We start from the raw sequence: 24052 nt of genomic DNA on the forward strand, positions 1-24052 counted from the left end.
GTTTTGTCGCTCCAAAATCAGTATATGGCTTTCATAGACAACCAAAAAATAATATAAATAGTTAAGCCGAAGACTGAGGCTCAATGCTAATTTGGCATAGGCCGCTAAGCTTGCTTCGAAGCTCATAATCTTCATCTGTAAATTTAAGATTACAAAATTGCAACCTGAGTTTTATTTAATCTTCTTTAGGTTTTGATATCTTTAATATAATGTGCATAAGAAGCATGCTGGCTCAATCAAGGCAAGTTAAGAGTGCCTGATATAAGTTATGTCAAAGTATATACATATGTGTACCTATTAGAACATGGTACGCAAGTACATATTTGCCTTCCACTTTCCGCTTTTTAACCCTTGCGTCAGCAATAACAACACTTTAGCTGCGCTGACAGACAGATTTGCAGGTGTGACACGTATGCAAATGCAATGTTGCACGTTGCGGCACGAGTAAAGTAAAGAGGAAAATAACACGCTACGTGCGTCATAGCGTGAAAGTGAAGATGAATGTCAACTTCTTGCTGAAAATCATATCAAGAACATGTGTGGGATGCATTAAGACTAAAGTATTATGCTAAGAGAGTATCAAACCTTAATCGCTGGGGATTCGGTTTGAAGGTAGTGAGTGTTAGATCTTAATATTTTAAGATTTTAAATTTTGAAGAAAATGTATGGTATACATTATGACCAGAAAGTTTACGGAAATTGTAAATAAAACGAAAAATGTTTAACGTCTTCAAAATATGTTACTACTGAAGCGATACACATATGCCATCTCTTTTTCCAGTCATCGAAACATGCCTTGTAGGTCCGCATGGGGCCAAATCGCGTGCATGCGGTGGTTGATCGATGGTATTGAACGAGTTTTTGGTCTTAAAATCGTTCTCAACTACAGCTCGGTGCGGTATTTTTGCAAAAAATTCAGCTCTTTTGAAACAAGCCAAGCATTGACGCGTCTCATGTCCTAACTATCGGTCAAAATCAAATGCTTCACGGCCGATGCTTAGCTTGCTTACGGACACTTTCTGGTCACAATGTATATAAAATATAATCTTAATTATACAGGCCTACTTGTTAGTCCAAACTATCTGGAATTTTTTTAGTTTTTATTAATCTGATTATCCCAACGCATACCTCAAAATAAACTCACACATCATAAACTCAATTTTTATTTCATTCTAGAAGCATCTTTCACCTCGAACATAAAAAGAATTTATATTTCATAGCGTTTTTTTCTTGTTTAATTAATTTATTCAAAATGTGGAAAATTACAAAAAAAAGCCACTGAAAATTAAATTCAAAATTTCAAGCATCAAACGTTAGGCAGCAATTTGATTAATGACTTTCCGAGAGTGGTGCGGAGGCAGCAGCTGTTGCACGAAGGCCACCTGCCCAACGGACGCCGCGCCGTCAGCCGTTTTCAAATCAAATTATTTATAAATTCTTATAGTATACCAAGTGAGTAATGCCAATGCCGAATGCTGACCGAAGCGAACGAAGGAGAGTGGGGAAACGAATTTTCTTTTTTATCTCACGGTTAACTAATAAAAATACTTAATTAGGCTGCATGGCGAGACGTGGACGTTTATATTTGTAAATATATATTTTTTCTTATGATTAAAATTTCGCAATTTATTTTTCTTGAAACATGAATATTTCGAAGTGGCTTTTAATTATGGAGGAAGTAGGATTAAAAAACAAGGTATATTTTTATGACTTTTAACGAAGAAATCGGTTAATTTATTATTGTAAAATGAAAGTAATTAAAAAATGTGAAAAATTACTTATTCAGCGAAATTCAAAAATTCAAAACGAATTTACACACTTTCTTTAGTCTTTTTCCCCATTTATAAGTTAACTTAAGATATTCAATATAAATTTTGGTTTCATTATTCATCTTTTTGATCAGCCTACGTAGACAAATCACGTCCGACCATGTAAATTTTTTATAGTGCTAGTTAAAGAATACTTTTTGATCCAGTAGACGTGTTCATTTTCGGTTTAAATCAATTAATATTTTAACAGAAAATGCAAATTTTCATTTACGAGGGCTGCTATATAGCTGGCTGGCCTAGGCAACACTAAGAGTTGCCAGGTGCAATCTGACATTTCCATTGGAAAGTTTGACATTTTTTAGCATAACATCACTCAGAACGTTTTGCCATTTAATCGTGAATTGTTTTATTTACAGGGAATTAAAAAATTAATCTCGGCCAAAAAATGGAATTAACTCGTGAACATTTTCGTGCGATCATTTTTCACAACTTTCGCACCATCCTATAGCACTGTGAAAAACTAGTACAACGCATTCAATCGTGGCCGACGCTCGCTTAAAGACGAATTCCGTGAAAGTCGTCCAAAAACAGCCGTTGTGCCATAAAACATCGATGCCGTACGTGAACTGATAATGCAAGACCGTCATGTAATATACCTTCAGATAGAGGCATGCCTATGCATTTCTCCCACTAGCATACATTCGATATTACATGATCACCTGGCCGTAAAAAAGGTTTGTGCTCGTTGGATACCGCACAATTTAACAATCGCTCGTGTGGATTGGTGTAAAGAAATGCTGCAAAAATACGATCGCGGTGCTTCAAAAGACGTTTATAAGATCGTCACAGAACACAAAAAATAAACCATTTTCGTTGATAAATATTCGTATTTTCATTATTACTCCCGAAATATATATAGCAGTCCTCGTAGAGAGTGGTAAGTGACCGAAATATGGAAATATTTTACTTGAGTAAAAATACAAATACAACAAATGTAAATGTCAGTTCCTGCTAAAATTTAGTACATAAGAAATGTATAGACAAACAAACAAAACAAACAGCTTTGCTTTCATTGCCATTTCAGTTTCTCTAACTAATCTATTTATGTAAAAAGGTATTTATGGAGCTTGCGTTTTAAATCTGCAAAAAAATTTACGTATTAGCTGTTGAGCGAAATCCATTTCGACACTATATTGTAATGTCTAGTATGCAATCAGCTGTGAAAACAAACAGTGCCAATTTTAATATTCGTTTGTGTTTTGGTATTTTAAGTAAGCAGAAAATGAGCAAATACTTTTTCATTTTGTTGTGATTTTTCTTGCACTATGTAATCATTGAAAGGAACTTTGAAATAAATAAATGTATTGCTGACGTCATTTTGCTTTTCTGTTGGCACATGTTCTTTTTTTTCGTTATATTTAGTTGGGTAACTTCCATAATCAGCTGTCAGTTCTAAACTTGAAAATTAAATTTAATGAAATTTTGACTAATTTATATTTATTATACCCTGAACAGGTAGAGTAGATTTAGCCATGTCCGTCTGTCTGTCTGTATATACGCAAACTAGTCCCTCAGTTTTTATGCTATCGATCTGAAATTTTGCACCTGTCCTTTTCTAACAAAGAAGCTGCTCATTTGTCGGAACGGCCGATCTCGGACCACTATAGCATATAGCTGCCATACAAACTGAACAATCGGAATCAAGTACTTGTATGGAAAACTCTTTCATTTGACGAATTATCTCCACGAAATTTGGCATATATTATTATTTAAGGCATTAATCTAGTCTCCGAAGAAATTGCTTAGATCGGATGACTATAGCATATAGCTGCCATAATAACTGAACGATCGGAGTAAAGTGCTTGCATGGAAAATTTTTTTATTTGACGAGGTATCTTCACGAAATTAGGCACGAATTATTGCTTAAGGCAACAAATTATTCTCCACAGAAATTGGTCAGATCAGATCACTATATCATATAGCTGCCATACAAATTGAATGTTCGGAATCAAGTTCTTGTAAGGAGCCTTTGTATTTGTGAAGGGTATTATAGCTTCGGCGCAACCGAAGTTAACGTTTTTTCTTGTTTTAATTTATATTCGGCTTAAGGCCCTTACCGTAGAGATAAGCGGAAAATCTAAATCAAATAATGACAAACTTAAAACATATGCAAATATAGTCAGCTGTCAGTCACTTTAAGTGAACTGTCATTTTGCATTAGTGACTTGTTATGAGGGTTGCAAATTTTTTTATTCCGAAATTTGAGATTTAAAATTCAATTTTATTTAATTAATCTCGATGTTGGGTCCTTCAATAATTGCCTGTAGTCGTCTATAGTAAAAATAACCTTTTTTGGTTTTTGGATTTGAAGATAATTTTAGGCAGAAAAATCTTCCTCATCTCCAAACACCTCATTTGGAGATCCTCTTGGAAACCTCTATGGTATCAAGGGAATCCTAAAATTTTCAGAACAAATAGCAGATTATTAAAGTACACTGAACTCTATAAATGTACATTTTTTTACTATATATAATGCGTCTTCCAAAAAAATTTACACAAACTGCGTCTTTTCTGACTTGCAGGTGGATATAAGCACTTAAATTAACACAACTCGATATTTTATAGACAGTACTTAACTATTTGGATAAACTAAAAAAAGTACCGCTTTCTTGAAAACTAGCTAAAAGTTAACTATAGATTTTCCTGATCTTTTCGTATTTGTGAAGTTACTCCATGTAAAATATATGTACCTCTGCAGATCTATACCATCCTAGGTATACTTTTAGTGGTGCTCCAAACCATTGGCCTCTCAGTTTTATGCATTATTCTTACAGACAAATATTTTAAATTAACTCGCTTAATTAATGAAAATTTTAATATTTATATTTATTGCTAATGCAGTGAGCGAACGCAAAAGCAGAGAGTAATTAAAAAAATGAAAAAGCAAAAAAAATGAAAAACACTGTTTTATAAATATCAAATGTTAAAAAAGCGACCACAAAAACCACAGTTAAGCCGTGGAGTAAATACTGGTATGTGGGTATGTATGTGTGCTATTGTGAGTATGTATATATTCATACTAGTGTTGGCGAAAAGCGAGTATTTCTGGGTATCGAAAATAAATTTTTCAAATCCCTCATAAAAAATATTATAATTTTTAATATAAAAAAAAAAATTAAATAATAATAAATAATAAAGTTAACAAAATTTAGGTGACAGAAACACGAAAAATTTGTAAGTACAGCCATATAATATTTTTGGGTGTCAAAAAAGGGCTCTTACGATTTTTTCGTAAACCTACTGCTTGCAGTCAATTTTCAGAGAATTAAATTTTCTAAAAAATCTATAGAACGAGATATGTTTTGGAGTAGTTGGCAGCGAGTTTTGAATTTTTCTATCTGATAATAAGAAAAAAATAAAAACTGTAAGACGGAGAACCTTCCCATAACAATAAAGATCTCATACTTGGAGAGACTTTCTTAGAGGTATCTCAGAACCATATTTTCAGAGTACCAAGCGATTATATTCGTTTCATTGTTTACCCACCCTAATGTATATTTAATTTTTTTTGCGAATGAGCGTCAAATGCTCCACTACTTTTGATATCTCTTCTGCACAACTCTAGTTAATACCAAAATGTGTCTAAATACACAGAAATAACACAGACACTATAAATGAACGAAGTAGTAATGATTATTTTTTGCCATTTTTGTGGTCATCCACACAGACAAGTGAACGGTCAAAAGCGAAAAAGCTGAAGTCAAATAATTTGCTACGAGAATAAGAGCATAACTTAAATTGAAAAAAATAAAAATATAAAAAATACAAAAATGCAGTTGGGAGAGAGAGTGTATGAGGCAGAGGCAAGAACAATTATTTTAGACAGCATTTTGTTGGTGTTACTACAAATACAACGCTGTCTGCCAGTGAATGAAAGCTAAAAAAAAGTGTTCGCTCATGCATATCAGTATGTATGACAGTGCATAAGCATGTGAGCATTATATTGACCAGATAACAAATAAAGGCAAATTGTTCGCAGATAAAGTGGCATGCGATTGACATGCGATAAAAATGCAAAAATTCCAGCTGATTTACAAATGTGTAAGTGTGCGCTGCCCGCATGTAACAAATATTTGATGAGAGAATTTATTTTTATCGGCGTTATATAAATCGACTTTTCTGAAAATCCCATTCGTTTTTCGGCTTCTGTTTTTTGTCGAAAACTAAGAAAATCGGTAAATAATTTCAATGTCTGGATATTTTTGAAACTAGTTCAAATGACTTATATATCTATTCATTCTTTATCCTTAAAAAATACAAATAATTCACGAGCCATAATTTTTGTTTTTAATATTAAGATAAGTCCATATTGTCTACAACTCACTCATTTAACTAATAAACCAATATTTACAAAAATTACCAAAAGGCCAAAAATAAAATACAAGTTTATCACAAGCGCACATTGATTATGAGTTACACATCTAGGTGAAATTTTTATTTAGTATGTGGGCATATTTGAGCAATACTTTTAAAATATTCAGCCAAAAACTATATGGACTGCATATCCGTTTCTTTTCTGCATACTGTGAATAGTCTCCCTAAACGAGGTGTGTTCAAAGAAAAAGGAGAATTTCCTTTTCCCAAAACTGAAGAAACCAATGAAAGGAAAGTGTTTGGCCACAATTGATGAGATCAAGTCAGAATCGAAGAAATAGCTGATGGCAATACCGAAAAACGCATTGCAGAAGTGCTTCGAGGATTGGAAAAAGCATTAGCACAAATATATTATATTCAAGGAGGATTACTTTCAAGTGGACAAAACTTATATTGATGAATTAATAAGTACTTTTCAAAAAAATTCAAAATTCACCTTTTCCTTTGAACACATCTCGTATAATCCTTATTACGTGACCTTTAAAATAGAACTTATAATGATTACGGTCTCTGATTATTTTTTATCTTCGAACGAATAATTCGTTTTTACTTTACCATTTACAAAAATTTACTTCTTTCCATCAAACAAAAATCTTCAAAATCTATCTTTACATTCTATTTATAAATTTATTTATTCGTAATCAAAACATATTTTCTCAAATAATCGTATATCATACGCAATGTGTTAACATCCCTAACCAAAAACCACATTATTAGTCATAACATTAAAAGAAAAGTATACAAATGCTACCAAACAATAACAAAAAGTAATAGCAAAGTAATAAAAAGCAGAAACACCGCAAGTATAAAAACAAGCGCTATAATATAGAGCATATAAAGAGGAAGAGGCAGTTGAGCCTTTCGTCATGCATTCATTACCTATTCATACATGCACACTCTATGTCAAAACTAGCCTTTTGGTTGTTGTATCATCATTGTATAAATATTTTACAAATTACGATATTTTTAGAACTTTTTTAATCTTATTGTTGCGCCACGTTGTTGTCATTAATTATTATTTTTTTTTGCAATTCAATTTGCTTTGTTGCTGCTGTTTTATTCTTCGATTTGCCTTTTCGGCGGCTGTGTTCACTCAATTTTGGCACAAAAATATGTAACAATTCATATATGCCATATATATTTTTAATTTTCCTCTCAAAGCCGCACACACGTCGCCGACGCAACGAACGCACAACATACTAGCCGACAACCCGCTGTTAAGCATATTATATTGCATGTTCACATATACATGAATATGGTACATATTTAGACATGTGCATAAGACCGTGTTCAGGCATAGAAATGTTATGTAATTGTAGGAAACTGTTTTGCGCATCGCAGCTCGCTTCAGGAAAATTTTTTAAATACTTTTTTATATTATTTTATAAGCTTAAAAGTATCATCCTTATAAAATAAAAGGGTGTAAAAAGAACTTTATCTTGATTTCAATCGATCAGTTCGTACGGTAGCAATATGCTATGTTAGTTCGATTTGAACAATTTTCTCGCAGATTGTACCGTTGCTTTGGACACTAATCCATCCCAAATTTCGTGAAAATATTTCGTCAAATAAAAAACTTTTCCATACAAGCACTTCATTTTGATCGGTCAGTTTATATGGCAGCTATATGCTATATGGGTCTGATCTTAATAATATTTTCGGAGATAGTACCGTTGTTCTGGAAAATAGAACATGCCGAATTTCATAAAGATATCTTCGCAACCAAAAAGTTTTCCATACAATTACTTGATTGTTATCGTTCAGTTTCTAGGACAGTTATATGCTATAGTAGTCCGATACCGATCCGATACCGGCTGGATATTACAAACTTTGTGACAAAGTTAAGGGTATAAATATTTGGAATAAAATTTAAGCAAAAGTTGCCCTGTCAGAACAGAGTCTCAGCAAAAATATAATTTCAACAGAAAAAATTTCCGCCTGTTTCGCCTTACACTTTTTCGCCTTGTTTACAGTAATTGAGTGTGAATGTCGACACTCCCACTCAGTGGCTGGCACTTTTGACGTGCAACAATCCGCGTAAGTGCATACGAGTTAAATGTGCGTCTGTGTGCAACATGATGCTGATGAAGGCTACACGACGTGGCATAGCGTTGCATACATTTGCATGGCTAACATGTTGAGGTGTTGCATGCCACTGGCTATATGCAACAGTGTTACTGTATATTAATTCATACATAAATATACATATTTGGCATATATTACTACAATTAAATGCATGCCATTGACATGCCACACATGCACACTGCTGTCAATTTGCATAAAAAACTAGAAAGTTCACACTTGCAACACAAATAGCTTGCAGGTGTGTAATAAAACGAGCGCGAAATTTTTCTGAACTTGCAACACCAAATTCAATTACACAGTTGAAAACACGGCTTGTATATATATATATGCGTACCTGAGGTGTGTAACACCATATAAATATGTAAGTTGCAAAAACTACACGTAACATCATATGCATACTGTATGTACGTAAGTAATTGAAAGCGCTGAACTATATAGCTGACGAAAAAATTTAAAAGGAAATATGCCAAAAATGCAGCAGCGCATTTTATTTCATTTTCCATTGCTACAAGCTGTTGCATGCCGTGTTTATTTATTTATAATAATGTTTTCGCGCTTCTGCAATAACTGTTTAAATACTGAAAAGCTTGCTTATATAATAACACGGAAGGAAATGCACTAGTTCCAAACTGACTCATTTCTGTTACATTTCGTGCTATTAGTGGTTCCTTTTTGTAGTGTAAGACCGAGTTCACACGCAGCAGCTCTTGTTTTGTAGAATACGAGGTTTGTTTGTTGTGAAGAGGGAAGGGCGCTAACTTGCTTGTGTTTGGACGAAACGATTTTTGTGGTTCCTCGGCATTTTTTTCTTTTTAATAATCTTTAATTTTTTTTTAATTTCAAGGATGTTTAAAAGAATACATGAAATATCAGAAAATATCAGAAAATATTGGGAAACATTTGCTCTGTTTAAATGTGAAGGATAACATCAAAATAAAATTTCAGAGATATGCGGAACTTCAACTCGTTCTGCATTCCCTTTTCTGTAGAATTCAATAGTCTGACAAGGTAAGCCTCTGGTTTTTTTATGAGGGTATATCCAAATACATGCCTGTAATAGCGGTAACTGGTAGTGAGTTGCCTTTTCTTATCAACTCATAAGCTTTACAGATACCAGCTTATCCGTTATGACCTGGTATCTGACCTAGCCTTATCCAGAAGTTACCCGATGCTGTTGTGCGAACCTCAGCTTGAAAAAGGCTACATTAGTACAAAGCTTAAAACTCATATTGATAGATAGTTTAACAATAGACTACTACATCAACCTTTACCAAAGCATTTGCTCATCCGTAAATAAGCTCATCGTCCCTCTTCTTCAGCGGCTAGCTCTTACCCACATCTCCCTTGCAGGTATGGTGGCAGAGAAAAGATCGCCAAAGCTTGGTTCGGTGACTCTATGATCCAAATGTTCCGTTATGAAATCAAAGCGTGCCAGGATTCCGGAGTGTTCAGGCACAAGTTCATTTAGATACCGAGCTTCGCTGAGTCTAAAAGTAACCTTCCTGTACAAAATGACATTAAATTATATGGTTGCTGGCCCGTTGAACGCCCTTTAGTTTCTTAAAACCTGGATATTTTTCTTTTCATGCTTTTTGTATGTAAGAGTGAAGTCTTTTTGAACAAATACTTTAAATCTTAGAAAAACTTGCATGTAATTATTTTAATTTAATATTATAATCAAATGGCCATCTCTACTTATCTATAGGTATATTATCTATGACGCGCTCAAATACAAATCTACTTAAAATTTTTTCCAATTCATATTCCGTAGGTATGTATGTATATGTGCACACATATCCATTCTATTTACATTCAATTAAAATTTGTGCAATTCAGTATTTTTTTGAAAAGCTTTTGCTTGCGAATAGCAGCACGATCATACGCATTCACCGTAAATGCGCTAATTTCTAGGTCAAAAAAATTGCGATAGCTGCCGTATAATTTCTTTACAAATCTATTGAATTCACATGCAAACACGTAAATATGTGTTGATTTATAGAAAGTAAATAAAAATTAAAAAATCTTGCGGTCAAAAGTTAATTTTTATGAATATCCATTCATAGTTCTTATTTACTCAGTAATAATATAAATAGTTAATAGTTTACGGTAAAAAGCCAATTAATTTTTTTTAACATTTACGAAATTGATTATTTGACTGATGGCACGCGTAACCGTTTGATTAATTTTTGTTCAATTTTTTATATTTAACTGCACTACTGGTTTCATTTGAAAGAAAAATAATTGCTCTGAACTACATATGTATCGAAAATTATTTCAATACCATTTTTAAATTATAAAAGTGGAATAGTAAGTGTGGAATATTATTTAAAAATATAAAATATATTCAGATAAAATATATTATATTTTTTGCATCTACTATTCATTTATGCTACATATTAAAACAAATTAATTGAAAACCGTTGCTCGGAAGACTTTCGCATTACTATTAGGAGCTCACATTTAGAGAGCCTTTCGTAGAAGTGTTTATCAAAAAATTTTTCAGAGTACGGAGTGGAAAAAAATATTTATCTCCATATAATACTAGTTTTGTTCAACAAGTCAAGCAGTTCGTCTAATATATTATTTTCTTAGCTTTTCCATATATATCTTTGTTGACTGACATTTATTTTAATTTTTTTAATTACAGCTGAGCTCAACAACCACCAATGGTTGCCACTTAATGTCTACCTCACCTACGCAAACATATGCAATACACGAGGACGTTGACGCGAGACTGTTGATAAGCCACTCGGGGCCAACACAAGAGACAATCTCACGGTTAGTAGTTTACAGTATATTTTCTGTGTAAAAAAGACTTAAAAATATTTACAGTGTCTAATTTAAAAATATAATATATCCATACCCAAACAAGATTCAATAATGTAAGGATGTGTCGTTGGCGTAAAAACAATAAGTTTCCGTTAAGATTTGCAAATCTGTCTAAATTAGCTGTGTTGCTTTCTTGATGTTTCTATAAGCGAAAAGAAAGTTGCGATTTGAGTGAAAATTTAAGCTAATTTTCTTGTATTATTGAATCATGATGCCCAAACCGATTATTAAGAATGCATGTTTCATTTAGAAGACTTCGCTCAGTTGTCGGTTTTGACTACCTTATACTCTCAATCCAACATTTTCTATATCTATATCCACTTGTGATTTTGAAAAAATTAAATTTGCTTACTTATCGAACGTACATACTATATATCTGAAAACATGCTCCAAATATTTGAAGTTGATCCGGCAAATGTTGCGGAAATAGGACCGTGTTTGTGAGAATTTTTTAACTTAGTGTAATTGGCTCTCACCACTTTAAATGCGTATTTCTCGAAACACTGTTTTCAAAATGGGTGAAGAATACTTTTCCGAACAGTTAGACCGATCGACTTGAATTTCATTACACGACCTTTTATGATATACTTGTCAGGTAATGATCGAAGGAATAAGATTTTGGATAATAATTTCGATTTTTTAAGCCACTTTGAGGTATAAAATTTTTTATTTTTATTTTGGGAAGCCACCATTTTGTGACTAGTCCTGAATAGTTATAATAACTTTTTTTTGTTTTGGGTTTAAAATAAGTTTAATTTAAAAATCGAAGGTCTCCTGGAGATCGGCTAAAATATCAAGCAAATCTAAAATTCTTCAAAATGAATCGCCGATTATTTAAGTACACTAAATTCTGTAAATGGACATTATTTTTATTTATTTATAAAAAAAAATGTCCCTTTAAAAAATTTTACTCATTTTGTTTCTCTGACTTGCAAGTGGATATAACCCTTAAGCACTTGTCAACTGCCATCTGCCGGTTCGCTTTTAAAATTTAACATAATTTGTTAACAGCATACTCAAAACATTTTCATACCTGTATTAGAGCAGTATCGTTTACAGTGGCTTTGAAAATTTAACTTGCGTATCGTCAATACTTTCTTTAAATAAGTTTTATAATTTTTGGAAAGCGTTCATTTGACACAGAAGCCTTGAAATACTAAAAATCATTATGCTGCGAACAATTATCTTTCAGTAGCCCTGTAAAACATCTTTTGTGAACTTTCTATGACCACTGTTAGCCCATCAGCAAACACGGCTAGAAAATCATTGGATATTTTACTAAAAAGGATATTAATACATTAATCGATTCGGAATAAATATTCCCGAGTTTTTTGTACCTTGTCTCCGGTAAAACGAATACCAAAAAGTATTGGCAGTTGAAGATTTCCCAAATAGATTTAAAAACCTTATATAAGTTATACATTCCCACTGTACTTCGAAAATAATAACAAAATTAATAAAGACACAAGTAGGCAATATTCCAAAGCGAATTCCCAATTTTTACTTTTGTTTGTAATTTGTCAAATTGTTATTTCATAAGTCAACGAAAAAACTTTACCATCTATTATTTGTCTGGCAAATTAAGCGTCAACCCGAATTGACAAAATATATAAAAACGTCGTAAAAATGCCACATTCTAGGCACATTTTTCCCATTTGCAAATGTGATAAAATTTTTAAGTGCTACCAACACATTAGTAAACATAATAAATAAAAACAAAATTGAACTATTTTAAATTCATATATATGTATGTATGTATGTATGTACTCGTTTATTGGAAACTATAATTACTTTTGGTCGGTGCTTGTTAATTTTTCTTAGCAATGGCCAGAACATAAATGTCAAATGTCTATATTAGTGGAGAAGAATACTTTCAAAATTTAAATACATATATAAATTGCATAATCTTAAAAATAGTATCCGCTTATCCAATATAGCTAACTTAATGTCACTATTTAAATTTTAAATATGGTATTTAAGGATTTAAAAACAATTACAGCTTTGAAGCAGCATAAAATCATAACTCAGAAATTATAAACTTTCAAAATAATTTCTGATATCTTACACTTAATTTGCGTTAAAAATAACTCTCTTACGGCTAGGTATCAAAGAAATTAATCTGGCTTTGGTTAACTCAATTTGAGCTTGGCTTAATTTTTCGGTTAGTAATAATAATATACCGAGTTTTATAAATAAATGTATTTTTTTCCTTTTATATAGAGGGTTCTGTATTGAATTCAAACTTTATTTTCAAAATGATACAAATTTGAGCTATATCTTGGCACGAGCTTGGGCCCGTCACCTACCGAACATAAGTCATTTATTGTTATACGGCGATTCGTTAAATGATTCAATAGTTTTATTTCTGTCGTCTATATATTTCAATGTTATATCTCGGATTAGAAAAAACGCCACTTCCTATATGGATATGCAGTCCTTTTTAATGTGCTCATATAGTATAGTATATAAATATCAACGTTGTTAGATGAAAAAGGGGCCCACAGCTAAGCTAAAATAGAAATTGACTTTTAAAAATTTTTTGTCATTATTTGATGATTAAGTAATTGATTTACTTTAACTTATGTCAATAAATAAAAAAATCTTTCTGACAACTAATATAAGTAGTATACATTGCTACATAAATATATTCATCAGTTATATTGTTAACTGTGGCAACACTCAAATAACTTTACCATTTATAAATGTTTGGATATACCAAGTTGTTGTCGGGTACGACTAATGAAGAGTAACAAAACTTAAAAATCCTTAAACTACTACATATATACAGTCCTTTGTGAAACCAGAATCTAGAACTCCTGCAATCAGATACAAAAAGTCTATAAAGCGTCAATTTTCTATTCACACCCTCTGGCATCCGGTAAGATTCCCAACCTAAGCGTGAATTATTTAGAAAATAATTAATTTCTTACAAAATTTTAGTTTTCTATAAACGAGAACTAGGTCCTCCAGACTTTCATATACTTACTTAATATCAAATTGTACTTTACGATAGAATATCGTCTACCTTACGCAGAAAACTAAGTCGCCAAAATCCAGATGTAAATTTGGAGTTTGAAATTCTTTCCAAATGCTCTCCAAAAATGTAAACTCAGAATTGCTAGCTGCGTTTTTAAATAGACCGGCTTCTATAGCCTTCCTCAAAGCAAAAGCTTGTATTGGTATCCTAAGCAAGTATACTGGCAACTACATATCAGCAGCATTCAACAATTAGGGTGCCGCTTTACATTTAGTTATGATTATTGTATAATTCGTTTATAATCTGTCATATCATGATCACACTACCTTTATTGTGTATACTAAGTCTCCTTTCATTATAAATTAAAAACAATATCAATATCATTATTTATATTTCCCATGATTATTGGCGCCATAAAAACACTTTCAACCAAATCATCGCTGCTCTATGCCAACTAAATACCGCCACATTGTCATAATGACCCTGACATTATGTACAATAATTTCAACGCATTTCACATCACATATATCCCGGGCATGCAACATCCACCTGCCACTCATACCACCATCTCCATGACTCATGATTTTCCATCTACTAACTTAACCGAAAAACGCAGCAAACAGAATGGCTTTGCGCCACTAAGCACAACAACAATACCAACAGCTAATCATTGTGCTAAAGCGTGCAATCCTATTCATTCACAGCAAACGACAGATTTAATACAAAAGCAACAAAGCGACGCTGCTGCAACTGAATTACAATTAGAAAGCGCGACAACTTTTCAATTCACATCGCCGACTGCAACATTTAAGCGCAAAAAGCAACAGCAAACACAGAAGCAACAACAACAACAACAACAGTTCGAACATCAATTCCACAACAATAACAATAACTGTGGTGGCAATCAAACAGTGGCAGCAACGGTAATTAATAATTCACTGGCAACCGAAGTGCCGCAGCCGAAATCAAAATCACCTAATCGCAACAGTGCTGAGAATGGCAATGTGCAACATACAGCAACAGTTACCACGTCGATTATATTGAATGGTATAGGTGTGGCAGCAACAACAAAAGCAACAAACGCGACAAAAGCAATAACGGTTGACGATATTTTAGCAATTGGCAGCAGCGGTGTTGTTGGTGCGCACAACAATACAACAACCACAACAAAGCCAACAACCAGCATACGTACACCGCGCAATCGCACCTTGCCACGCATCGCAACAACCACAACAACACCGCGAACTGCATATGCAGCTGACAATCTCGATCTAGTGGGCAGCCACACAGGCAAAGCGCCGCTCAACGGTCACAACAAGCGGCAACGTGCCACAGCCAAGGTGAAACAGTCGCCACAGCAACATCAACAACAACAGCAACGACAGCCAGCACTGCAACAACACGCGCTGCCAAAGAGAATGACCGCAGGCGCCGCTGGCGGCAGTAGCAGTGCGAGTGGCAGTGGCAATAACAGTAATCACAGCAGCAGCAACAACAATAATAACAACAACAACAGCAATACACTACACAAAGAAAACAGCGCGCTCATGGACAGTTTGGGTGCACATTTGGAGCTGGTGGGTTGGCGCAAGAAATGCCTCTACGGCCTGCTTGTGCTGCTAATGCTGCTCATCATCACAAATCTGGTGTTGACATTGTGGATACTGAAAGTGATGGAATTCACGACGGTGAGTAAGCCAAACATACGCCAAACACACTCACACACTCACACACTCACATACATACATACATACACGCTCTGCTGTTGCTTGCAACGAATTATGCTTATATGCTCATGCCACATATTTCGGCTCAAAGGTGATTGTTGCCACACACCGGTACGGTTGAATTCCACTCCGATCGGATTGAATCGACCAGTTGACATCAGGCATGTGGTATTATGCAGCAGTGTGTGTGTGCGTGCGTGTGTGTGTATGCATAAATCACTTTGCATATTTGCCTCATTAACCAGCACAATTGTTGTTAATTGACCTTCAATGGTTTTCTGTCTTATCATCATTGCAGGACGGCATGGGCCAGCTGAAGATAGTGCCAGGCGGTATTCAGCTCACCGGTCAGGCGCTCATAATGGATATGCTGCGTGCATCGACAATACGCTCCAGGCATGGTCAGCCGATAGCGATAGGTGAGTGTGCGTTTTATATATATGTACATACATGTATATTTGTATGTAAGTGTGTGTTTCAAAGGCATGCAATATGCTAGAGGGTGCTAAATGTAGGCACAAACACACAAACGTACGATGAATTGCAGGTACATATGTGGTACCTACTTATATCAGAGTTATTACCTACATATATATATTTACAGTGTTGGAAAAAATAACAGAAACAAGCTGCTTGCATCTGTTGTCTGCAAATATTTCGTACAAGTACAGCGCTAAAGTAATATTTTTTTTAATTTTTGTTCTTAACCTATGTACAAGGTATGTCCGAAAAATAACCGAACTTTATGAATATAGAATATACAAAGCAAACAATATTATCTATAAAAGTATTTTTTTTTTAAATATGTTGTATTGAACTCAGTACAATGTTTGAAATGATCAACCAACGCATGCACACGTTATTTATGTCATTTATAAGAATGCTCTGTAGCTGCATGCTCTGTTCCGGCTGCTTCAGTGGCTGAGATGTCATCATAAAATGCTGCTTTTATGATGGTTTTCAGTTTTGGAAATAAACAAGCAAATACCTTAACTTCGGCTGTATCGAACTTAAAATACCCATTCACAAGTGCATTTCTTATAACATGAAATAGTATAAAAATATCTTAATCGAGATTGTGAACCGTTAGTTTATATTACTGCTACATATTATATATGCTATAGTGGTCCGATCTGAAAAATTTATTCGAAGATTTTGGCCATGCTTTGTAAAATTATCTATGCCAAATTTTGTGAAGATGTTTTATCAAATAAAAAAGTTTTTCCCAGAAGGATTATATTTTTATCGTACATTTTATATGGCAGCTATATGCTGTAGTAATCTGATATCGGCGGTTCCGACAGAAGACCAGCTTCTTGAGGAGAAAAGGACGTGAACAAAGTTTCTAATCAATATCTCAAAACCTGAGAGACTAGTTCGCGTATATATATGCACAGGCAGACAGACGGACATGGCTAAATGGACTCAGCTCGTCATGCTGATCATTTATATATACACTTTATGGGATCTCCAATGAATACTTCTGGATATTACAAACTATGTGTACAAATTTTAAATACCAAGCAACTCTAATTGTAAGGAACAAAAATATTTTTTATTTTTAATTTTCTATTAACAAACAATTTTTTTTTGCGCTTTGAAAAAATAATAGAAACAAAACAATTCATATTTAAAAACACAGTATTTTTCGCATCGACCTATTAAAATACTTATTTAATTAATATTTGGGTGTACAACCTTTAGTTTTTAAGACCGTAAAGAACCGACGAGGTATCATATTCACCATACTGGCGCAATTTAGAGGGTCAGTGGCATAATCGGATTTAACTTTTCTACAGAGTTTTTCCTTATTTTTTGGCTTAAAGCCACCAATCGATCTTTTTTAACATTCCCCACAAATGTGCTATCGAATTTAGGTCAGGGCATTGGGCAGGACAATCTATTTCATTATTTTTTGGCCTTGGAGCCATTATCGGACCCTCCTGAGGAGAAAAGCATCGCCATAGTATAATATCTCTACAAGTTTTTATGAAGTGTTTAGGATCGAAGGCAGTATTTTCTGGTCTTTTAATCCCAAAATCGAAAATTTTCCAAAATTCCAATTGCATTATTAAATAGTTATATCTTTTAATCTGATTTTTAATCGGATCAATTTTTAATCCATTTTTGAAATTTAAAACTTTTGTTTTATATTAAAAGTATATATTTTAGATTAAAAGTTTAAAAATTGTTTCTAATTAAAATTTTCGGGTTTATAAAATGAAATAATTATGTAATACACAAGTTAATTTTTTTATTTCTGGTATTTTTGAGATAACTTAACGAAAAGGAGAGGATTTCAGGAGTTAGGATTGGCAGAACACCTTTTTAACAAAGCAGTATAGTAGCATTAATTTAAAATTTTCCATTTTTCGTTGTTTTTAAATATTTTATAATAATTTACATTCTACAGCGGTGTAGAGGACTTCGCGATTAATTTTTGTACCTAATTAATAATGTGTTTAAGTACAGCAGTTCGTGTTGTTTCTATTATTTTTTCCAACACTATGTATATACATATATATGTTTATATCCATATTATGCCCACAAGTGCACAATTATAAGTGTGTGTGTGTGTGTGTGTTTCCAATGACATGCAAATTTGTTTGTCTGCGATTTGCGGCAATTTGTATGCCGCCAGCATGACACACCGCACTAACGCACATACTCTTGCACATTTGGGCATATGAATATGCATTAATAAGCGTATGAATAAATCTACAAATGCGTAAACATTTAGTCGGATAATGTTTGTCTGATAACGTCACGGCGCGATAAGATATTTGCGCACGTAATTTATTATGGTGATGTCCCTATTAATATTCAGTTTGCATAAATTTACAAATGCTAAGATTATGTGGCGCCTAAAAACCTATGGCCAACAACAAATTTCTTCTTACGCACGCTTCATGCAGAATTTAAAGATTTACTTCTAAGAAATTAGTTGTTTGTCATCTTACGTTTATGGTATTATATTATTATTTGTTGGCTCTCGTTGTATTTATGCACATAAGTAGCACCTCCCACCGATGATATATTTATTTGTTCAAAGCTCAGCATTTGTGATTTCTCAATCTTATAAAGGAAAATTGCTTTAGAAATTAATTTCTTTAGATATATCATAAGCTAGCAAACCACACAGTATTTTTGTATACACACATATAGAATTACATCATAACATTATCGGAAAATTTTTTTGATTTTTAAAAAAAATTAGAAGAGTATTAAACAAAATAGTTTTGTGGAAAGAAATTGGATTTACAATATTTATACATAATTTATCATTTTGGAGCACAAAGAAAAAACATTTTCTCCGTATACTTACCACATAACTTTAAAACTATACCCTGGAATAATTTTCGAAATATTTTGCCAACATTATATGCGGTATAGTTAAAGGAAATGCATTAAGTTGGAATTTTTATTTAGCTTAGTGAGCATAAACTGATTTAGCTCAAATATGTTATACGCCGTTTTGTTGGATAACTTGTCGCCATTTTGAAAGTGATTTCATAATGCCACTGTCATAGAAACCCTCTTCCTTATTGGCAAAAAAACTGGGGCAGTGGATTGCCACACTTTTCTGTTAAGACAAATTTTTTAACAGCAAAATCATACACTATATACAGGAACAGGTAGTATACACTTGGATCGGACCATAAGTTGGATGCATAGCAACCACCTAAACAAGCTACAGGAGCTTGTACATAGTCACTATCGATGTTAGGCCACACACATGTCCTGATGTAAAAAATTTCTCTCCTCTTGACCAAAACTGCCCGCTTTTGGACGATTACCTCTCTCAGAATAATGTCGATTTGAATTTTTTGATAGATTTCATTTGATTGTTTGCATTTCTACACTCTTTGTGTTTTATTTTGCTCATTTGTTCAGTTTTAATTTAAAACCAACCAGATACATTTTTGCTATATAATTCATGTTTTTCTTGTTTAACTTACGTATTCGGCAGTTGGCGACTTGAATCCAAAATGTGTTTAAATGAAGCCTCTCTAGAAAACTTTACGTATACACATATTTTCCAATATTTTTAAAATTTCAAAGGGTGGCGACCGTATTAAAAAATATGACCAAATTAAAGCTTTTCAAAATATTGTCTTTTCCTTTGTATGTTTTATTTTTGTTACTTTGCTCCGTTCGAACACGATCGTTTTAGTTCCTTATAAATGACATTTTTCTTTCATCAGCATAATGTTGCAATTAAGAGCTCTTACTTATCAAGAGGTGTCCATCAACTAATTTTTCAAAGTACCAAGCGAAGCAAAAAGAAAAACATTCGTTTCGTTTGAAACACGCTAATATACGTATGTACAGGGTTTTCCAATACAAGTGGTATGATTTTTTTTCAAACAAAAAAAAAAACACACTAATTGTAAAGGAAATTCAATTGTTTTTTATTTAATTTGAAGTACAATCGATACAACTAAGTCTGAATATAAAATAATTCAATAATAGTACATCATTCCACGGCTTCTTTTGCAGGAACGAATTCAATAAACCCAATTTTCGAGAATTTTTTACACTAAATCAAGTCGTCATGAATAGCACGTGCTATATTGACTTCTAAAGCTTGAATAGAGTCTGGTTTGTTGCTTAAGATCAATGACTTTAAATAACAACACAAGGAGTAGTCTAATGGTGTTAAATCACAACTTCTTGATGGCCATTCAATATCAAAATTTCTTTAAATTATCGAGTCTCCAAACTTGTCTCGCAATAATTCGGTTATTGTACGCGCTGTGTGCCACGTAGCTCCGTCTTGTTGGAACCAGATGTTGTCTAGATAAACTTTCCGCTCTCAATTGACAGAACGATGTCACCAGCTTCATTTTGAAAGAAGTACGGACCGATGATTCCACCAGACCAAGAACCACACCAAACTGTCAATTTAGAAATGAATAATTTGTGAATTTTCTTTGCACCAGAGTAAACAGTTTTGTTTATTTACCCCACCACTCCGGTGAAAGTGAGCCTCGAAAACCGCACGAAAAGTTGCAATTGGAGAACGAATACTTTAATAATAAAATTAAATAATTTGCAAACGTTGTTCTTGCGTATATGTTTGCATAATGTTTTGCATATTAAAAATGGTGGAAACGACACTTAGAAATCATATCATTCCTATTGGAAAACCCAATATATTCAAAATTTTTCGTAAATCTGCCTAAGTTCCTTTAGGAGTTATTTTTAGTCGCAAATTACACCATTTTCTTCATATATATTATTATTTTACTGAGAATTTTTTTTACTTTTAAAGCGATTAGCTTATTAAAATTCTGACCCCGTTTTTTTATTGTATTTTGTGCTTATGAGTGGTAATTAGTATTTCTAACCGTACAATTTTTTACTAACTATACACGTTATAGCTAATCAAAAGTCCTTTACTGTGAGGTTGATATACAAGTACATTACCATGACAATACTTTGGAAATGTGAGTAAATTTCAATGCAAGAACATGTTGAAAATCATGCATGTACAATACATATATCTATGTTCTTGGGCTGTGGATTTGTGATTGTGATAAACTTTTGAAACTTAATGAAATTCATGCACCCTGACATGAGCTTGGGGGTTTCACACTGTGTTTAACAGCAAATATACAATTGCGGTCATGATATTATGCCCCTGTTTTAGCTTTATATGTTTATTAATGGCTTTAAATGGGATTCTTTGATATATTCCTCAAAGCTTCACTATTCACAGATTAAGTAAACTGGCCATTCCTTGCGACAAGAGTCACTTGGACAGCAGAGAAAGGCAGCACTTTGTGATGCAATGAACTTCTAATTTTGCATCATCAGGATTCTTGTAAGTCCACAAAGTGCCTTAAGCTCGTCTAAAATTTGTTGAGGCGGGTAAGATCAATTCTGGAGAATCCACCTCGTTCGCCAAAGGTGTGGCTACCAAGATGTTCCTAACTCTGGCTAGCGAAAGCTGGATAGTGAAGAACAACTTCCCTGCATATTTCCTCTTTGACCTTTTCAATACAACGATATGATTTCCGCAAGATACTTAGCCTTCTGTGCACTATCCTCAAGGTATTTAATACCATACATTAAAGCGACAACTTAACAATTGAATTTTCATAATTTCAAAATTTAAATTTGAGCAAGTTCGACACGATCTGATACCATTTTCAACACACCTTCTTCATTTTTCTTCTACAACCTGCCGAATGCTGTGAAATGTAAAACTATTACTCACTTAGAAAAACAAAAAAAATTCAAAAATCACAACTTCGATTGCAACCAGATTTTATATACAACCTTCGGCAAACGCTGCATATTTCAATCCAACAAAAGTAAACGACCTTAAGAAATTACAAGCAACTAACAGAAACACATAAAGCTAGAATTCTACGAATCGCAATAGAAAAATTAAAACTTACCGAGAATAAATAAATCTTGCCACACTCAACACAATGTGGAGAACGCTGAAAGTACGTGTGACACGCACGAATACATTTCACCACAACTAAATATGCTTGTATGTATGTGTTGGCGAGTACGCAGTTAGGTGTGCGGGCGGTGACTGGCGTTGCACAATTACAGATAAAAGTAGAGAAAGACAGATGGGATTTTCACCAAATGACAACATTAAGGTAAGAGAAGTCACAGTCACAGCCAGTGGACCGCAGCTGAGATATGATGCTGAAGAGGGTGTCGTACATACATATGTTTGGTGATGGCGGCAATTTCACCTCAGTGGCCCGGATGCAATCTTTAAATTTCTTCAATGTCTTACACGTTTGCAATACTCACACTGTTGTGTGTGAGGTAGGGGGTTTACCATAATAGTAGATGAACAAATTTCCTACGTTCAGAGTGTCTTTTATGGTAGCTTTAGCTCCCTCGCCAAGGTTGACTGGTTGACTGGTCTATTGGCCGTGAGCTGCAGAATCGTGATGGCACAAATTTTATTTCCGTTTCCGCTATCATGTCACACTAATCTTGCGGCCTGCACGCTGATTTGTAGCAAGAAAGATGTGAGTGCGCACTATTTGCTTTTTTCACTTTACTTTCCTGGCTGCGTATGCTGTTGGCTTTGGCAGGGAGCTGCGCGCGGGGATGAGCCTTATTACGGCACATTTGTTATACGGCTTGTTTTCGGCGCACGTGCACATACTCGTCGTTTATTTATTGCTATTTATATTATATAGTTGACATTTCGTATATTTGATTTTACTATCTGCGCCCACAAATCGCACTCATATTTATGTTGTAATATTTCCTTGCAATTTTTTCGGTACAACCGGATGGATGTCATCATCAACGCCGTAATTCACATTGACTACCACAAAACCCCAAACCACAAAACTGAACAAAAATATAAAAACAAATGAACAAAATATTAAATAAAAAAAATGACACACTCAACCGATCAAACAACAAATAACTCATGACCAAACATCAAACATTCATATCCACCACAAACCAAATGGGAATTGCGGTCATCCAAACACCGACACCTCAACAAACTACACTTCACCGCGCTGCTGCGTTGATTACCTACACTCGCTACTTACCTGGCGGCAACCGAATATCATCAACAGAATCATCACGTAATTTTTCAATCAATACACGTGACGCGAATGGCATGTTGGAGAATCATTTATTCCTTGGGCACGATAAGCTCGAATGCTTGGCGAAGGAAATTCGCATCAATGACACCAACGGACGAAATTTATTTTCTGTAAATCAAAATGAAGTCACAATCGGTGCACACGCGTTGCGCATTGACGGCGAAGGTGGCGCCATATTTCGGGAATCCATACAAACGCCGCATGTACGCGCCGAACCTGGACGTGAGTTGAGGTGAGTACCACGACACAAAGTAGTCATAACAAATTTAAAGGTTAAAAAACAAGTGAACATACCTATATGTATAGGGGAAATAGTACGAAAAATGTAAATATATTGATCTTAAAGGGCACACCTAGTGTCATAAACCAAATCAAAATTTTGAATTTAATTTTTTAAAATTTAATAACTAAACAATTTTTGAAAAAAAATTAAATATTTTTCGAGTTACATGCGATTACGAAGACGCTGAAAATTCATGCTCCGCTGCTGCAGTCATTCCGGCCTTCCCGTGGATGAAACCTTAGAAGCAAAATTTTTCACTAGAAAATACATATTGTCCGTACAATGAACTAAGTTCGAAAAAAAATGCAAAATTTGTAAGAAGTTGAATTTTAAAAAATATTTTGGTA

At 33.8% G+C, this 24052-nt stretch overlaps 1 protein-coding gene across 1 annotated transcript in view; it reads left to right on the forward strand.

The window, feature by feature from the left end:
* Window positions 1-24052, forward strand: part of Scgdelta (sarcoglycan delta) — a 45976-nt gene that overhangs the window by 10714 nt on the left and 11210 nt on the right. The window contains exons 2-5 of the mRNA XM_036366305.2: window positions 10936-11066; window positions 14711-15782; window positions 16120-16240; window positions 23393-23654. Coding sequence (XP_036222198.2) covers window positions 10936-11066; window positions 14711-15782; window positions 16120-16240; window positions 23393-23654 — 1586 coding nt within the window. The remainder of the gene's footprint in view (window positions 1-10935; window positions 11067-14710; window positions 15783-16119; window positions 16241-23392; window positions 23655-24052) is intronic.

Source organism: Bactrocera oleae, chromosome 5 (genome assembly GCF_042242935.1).
Source record: "Bactrocera oleae isolate idBacOlea1 chromosome 5, idBacOlea1, whole genome shotgun sequence".
Classification (NCBI taxonomy): Eukaryota; Metazoa; Arthropoda; class Insecta; order Diptera; family Tephritidae; genus Bactrocera; species Bactrocera oleae.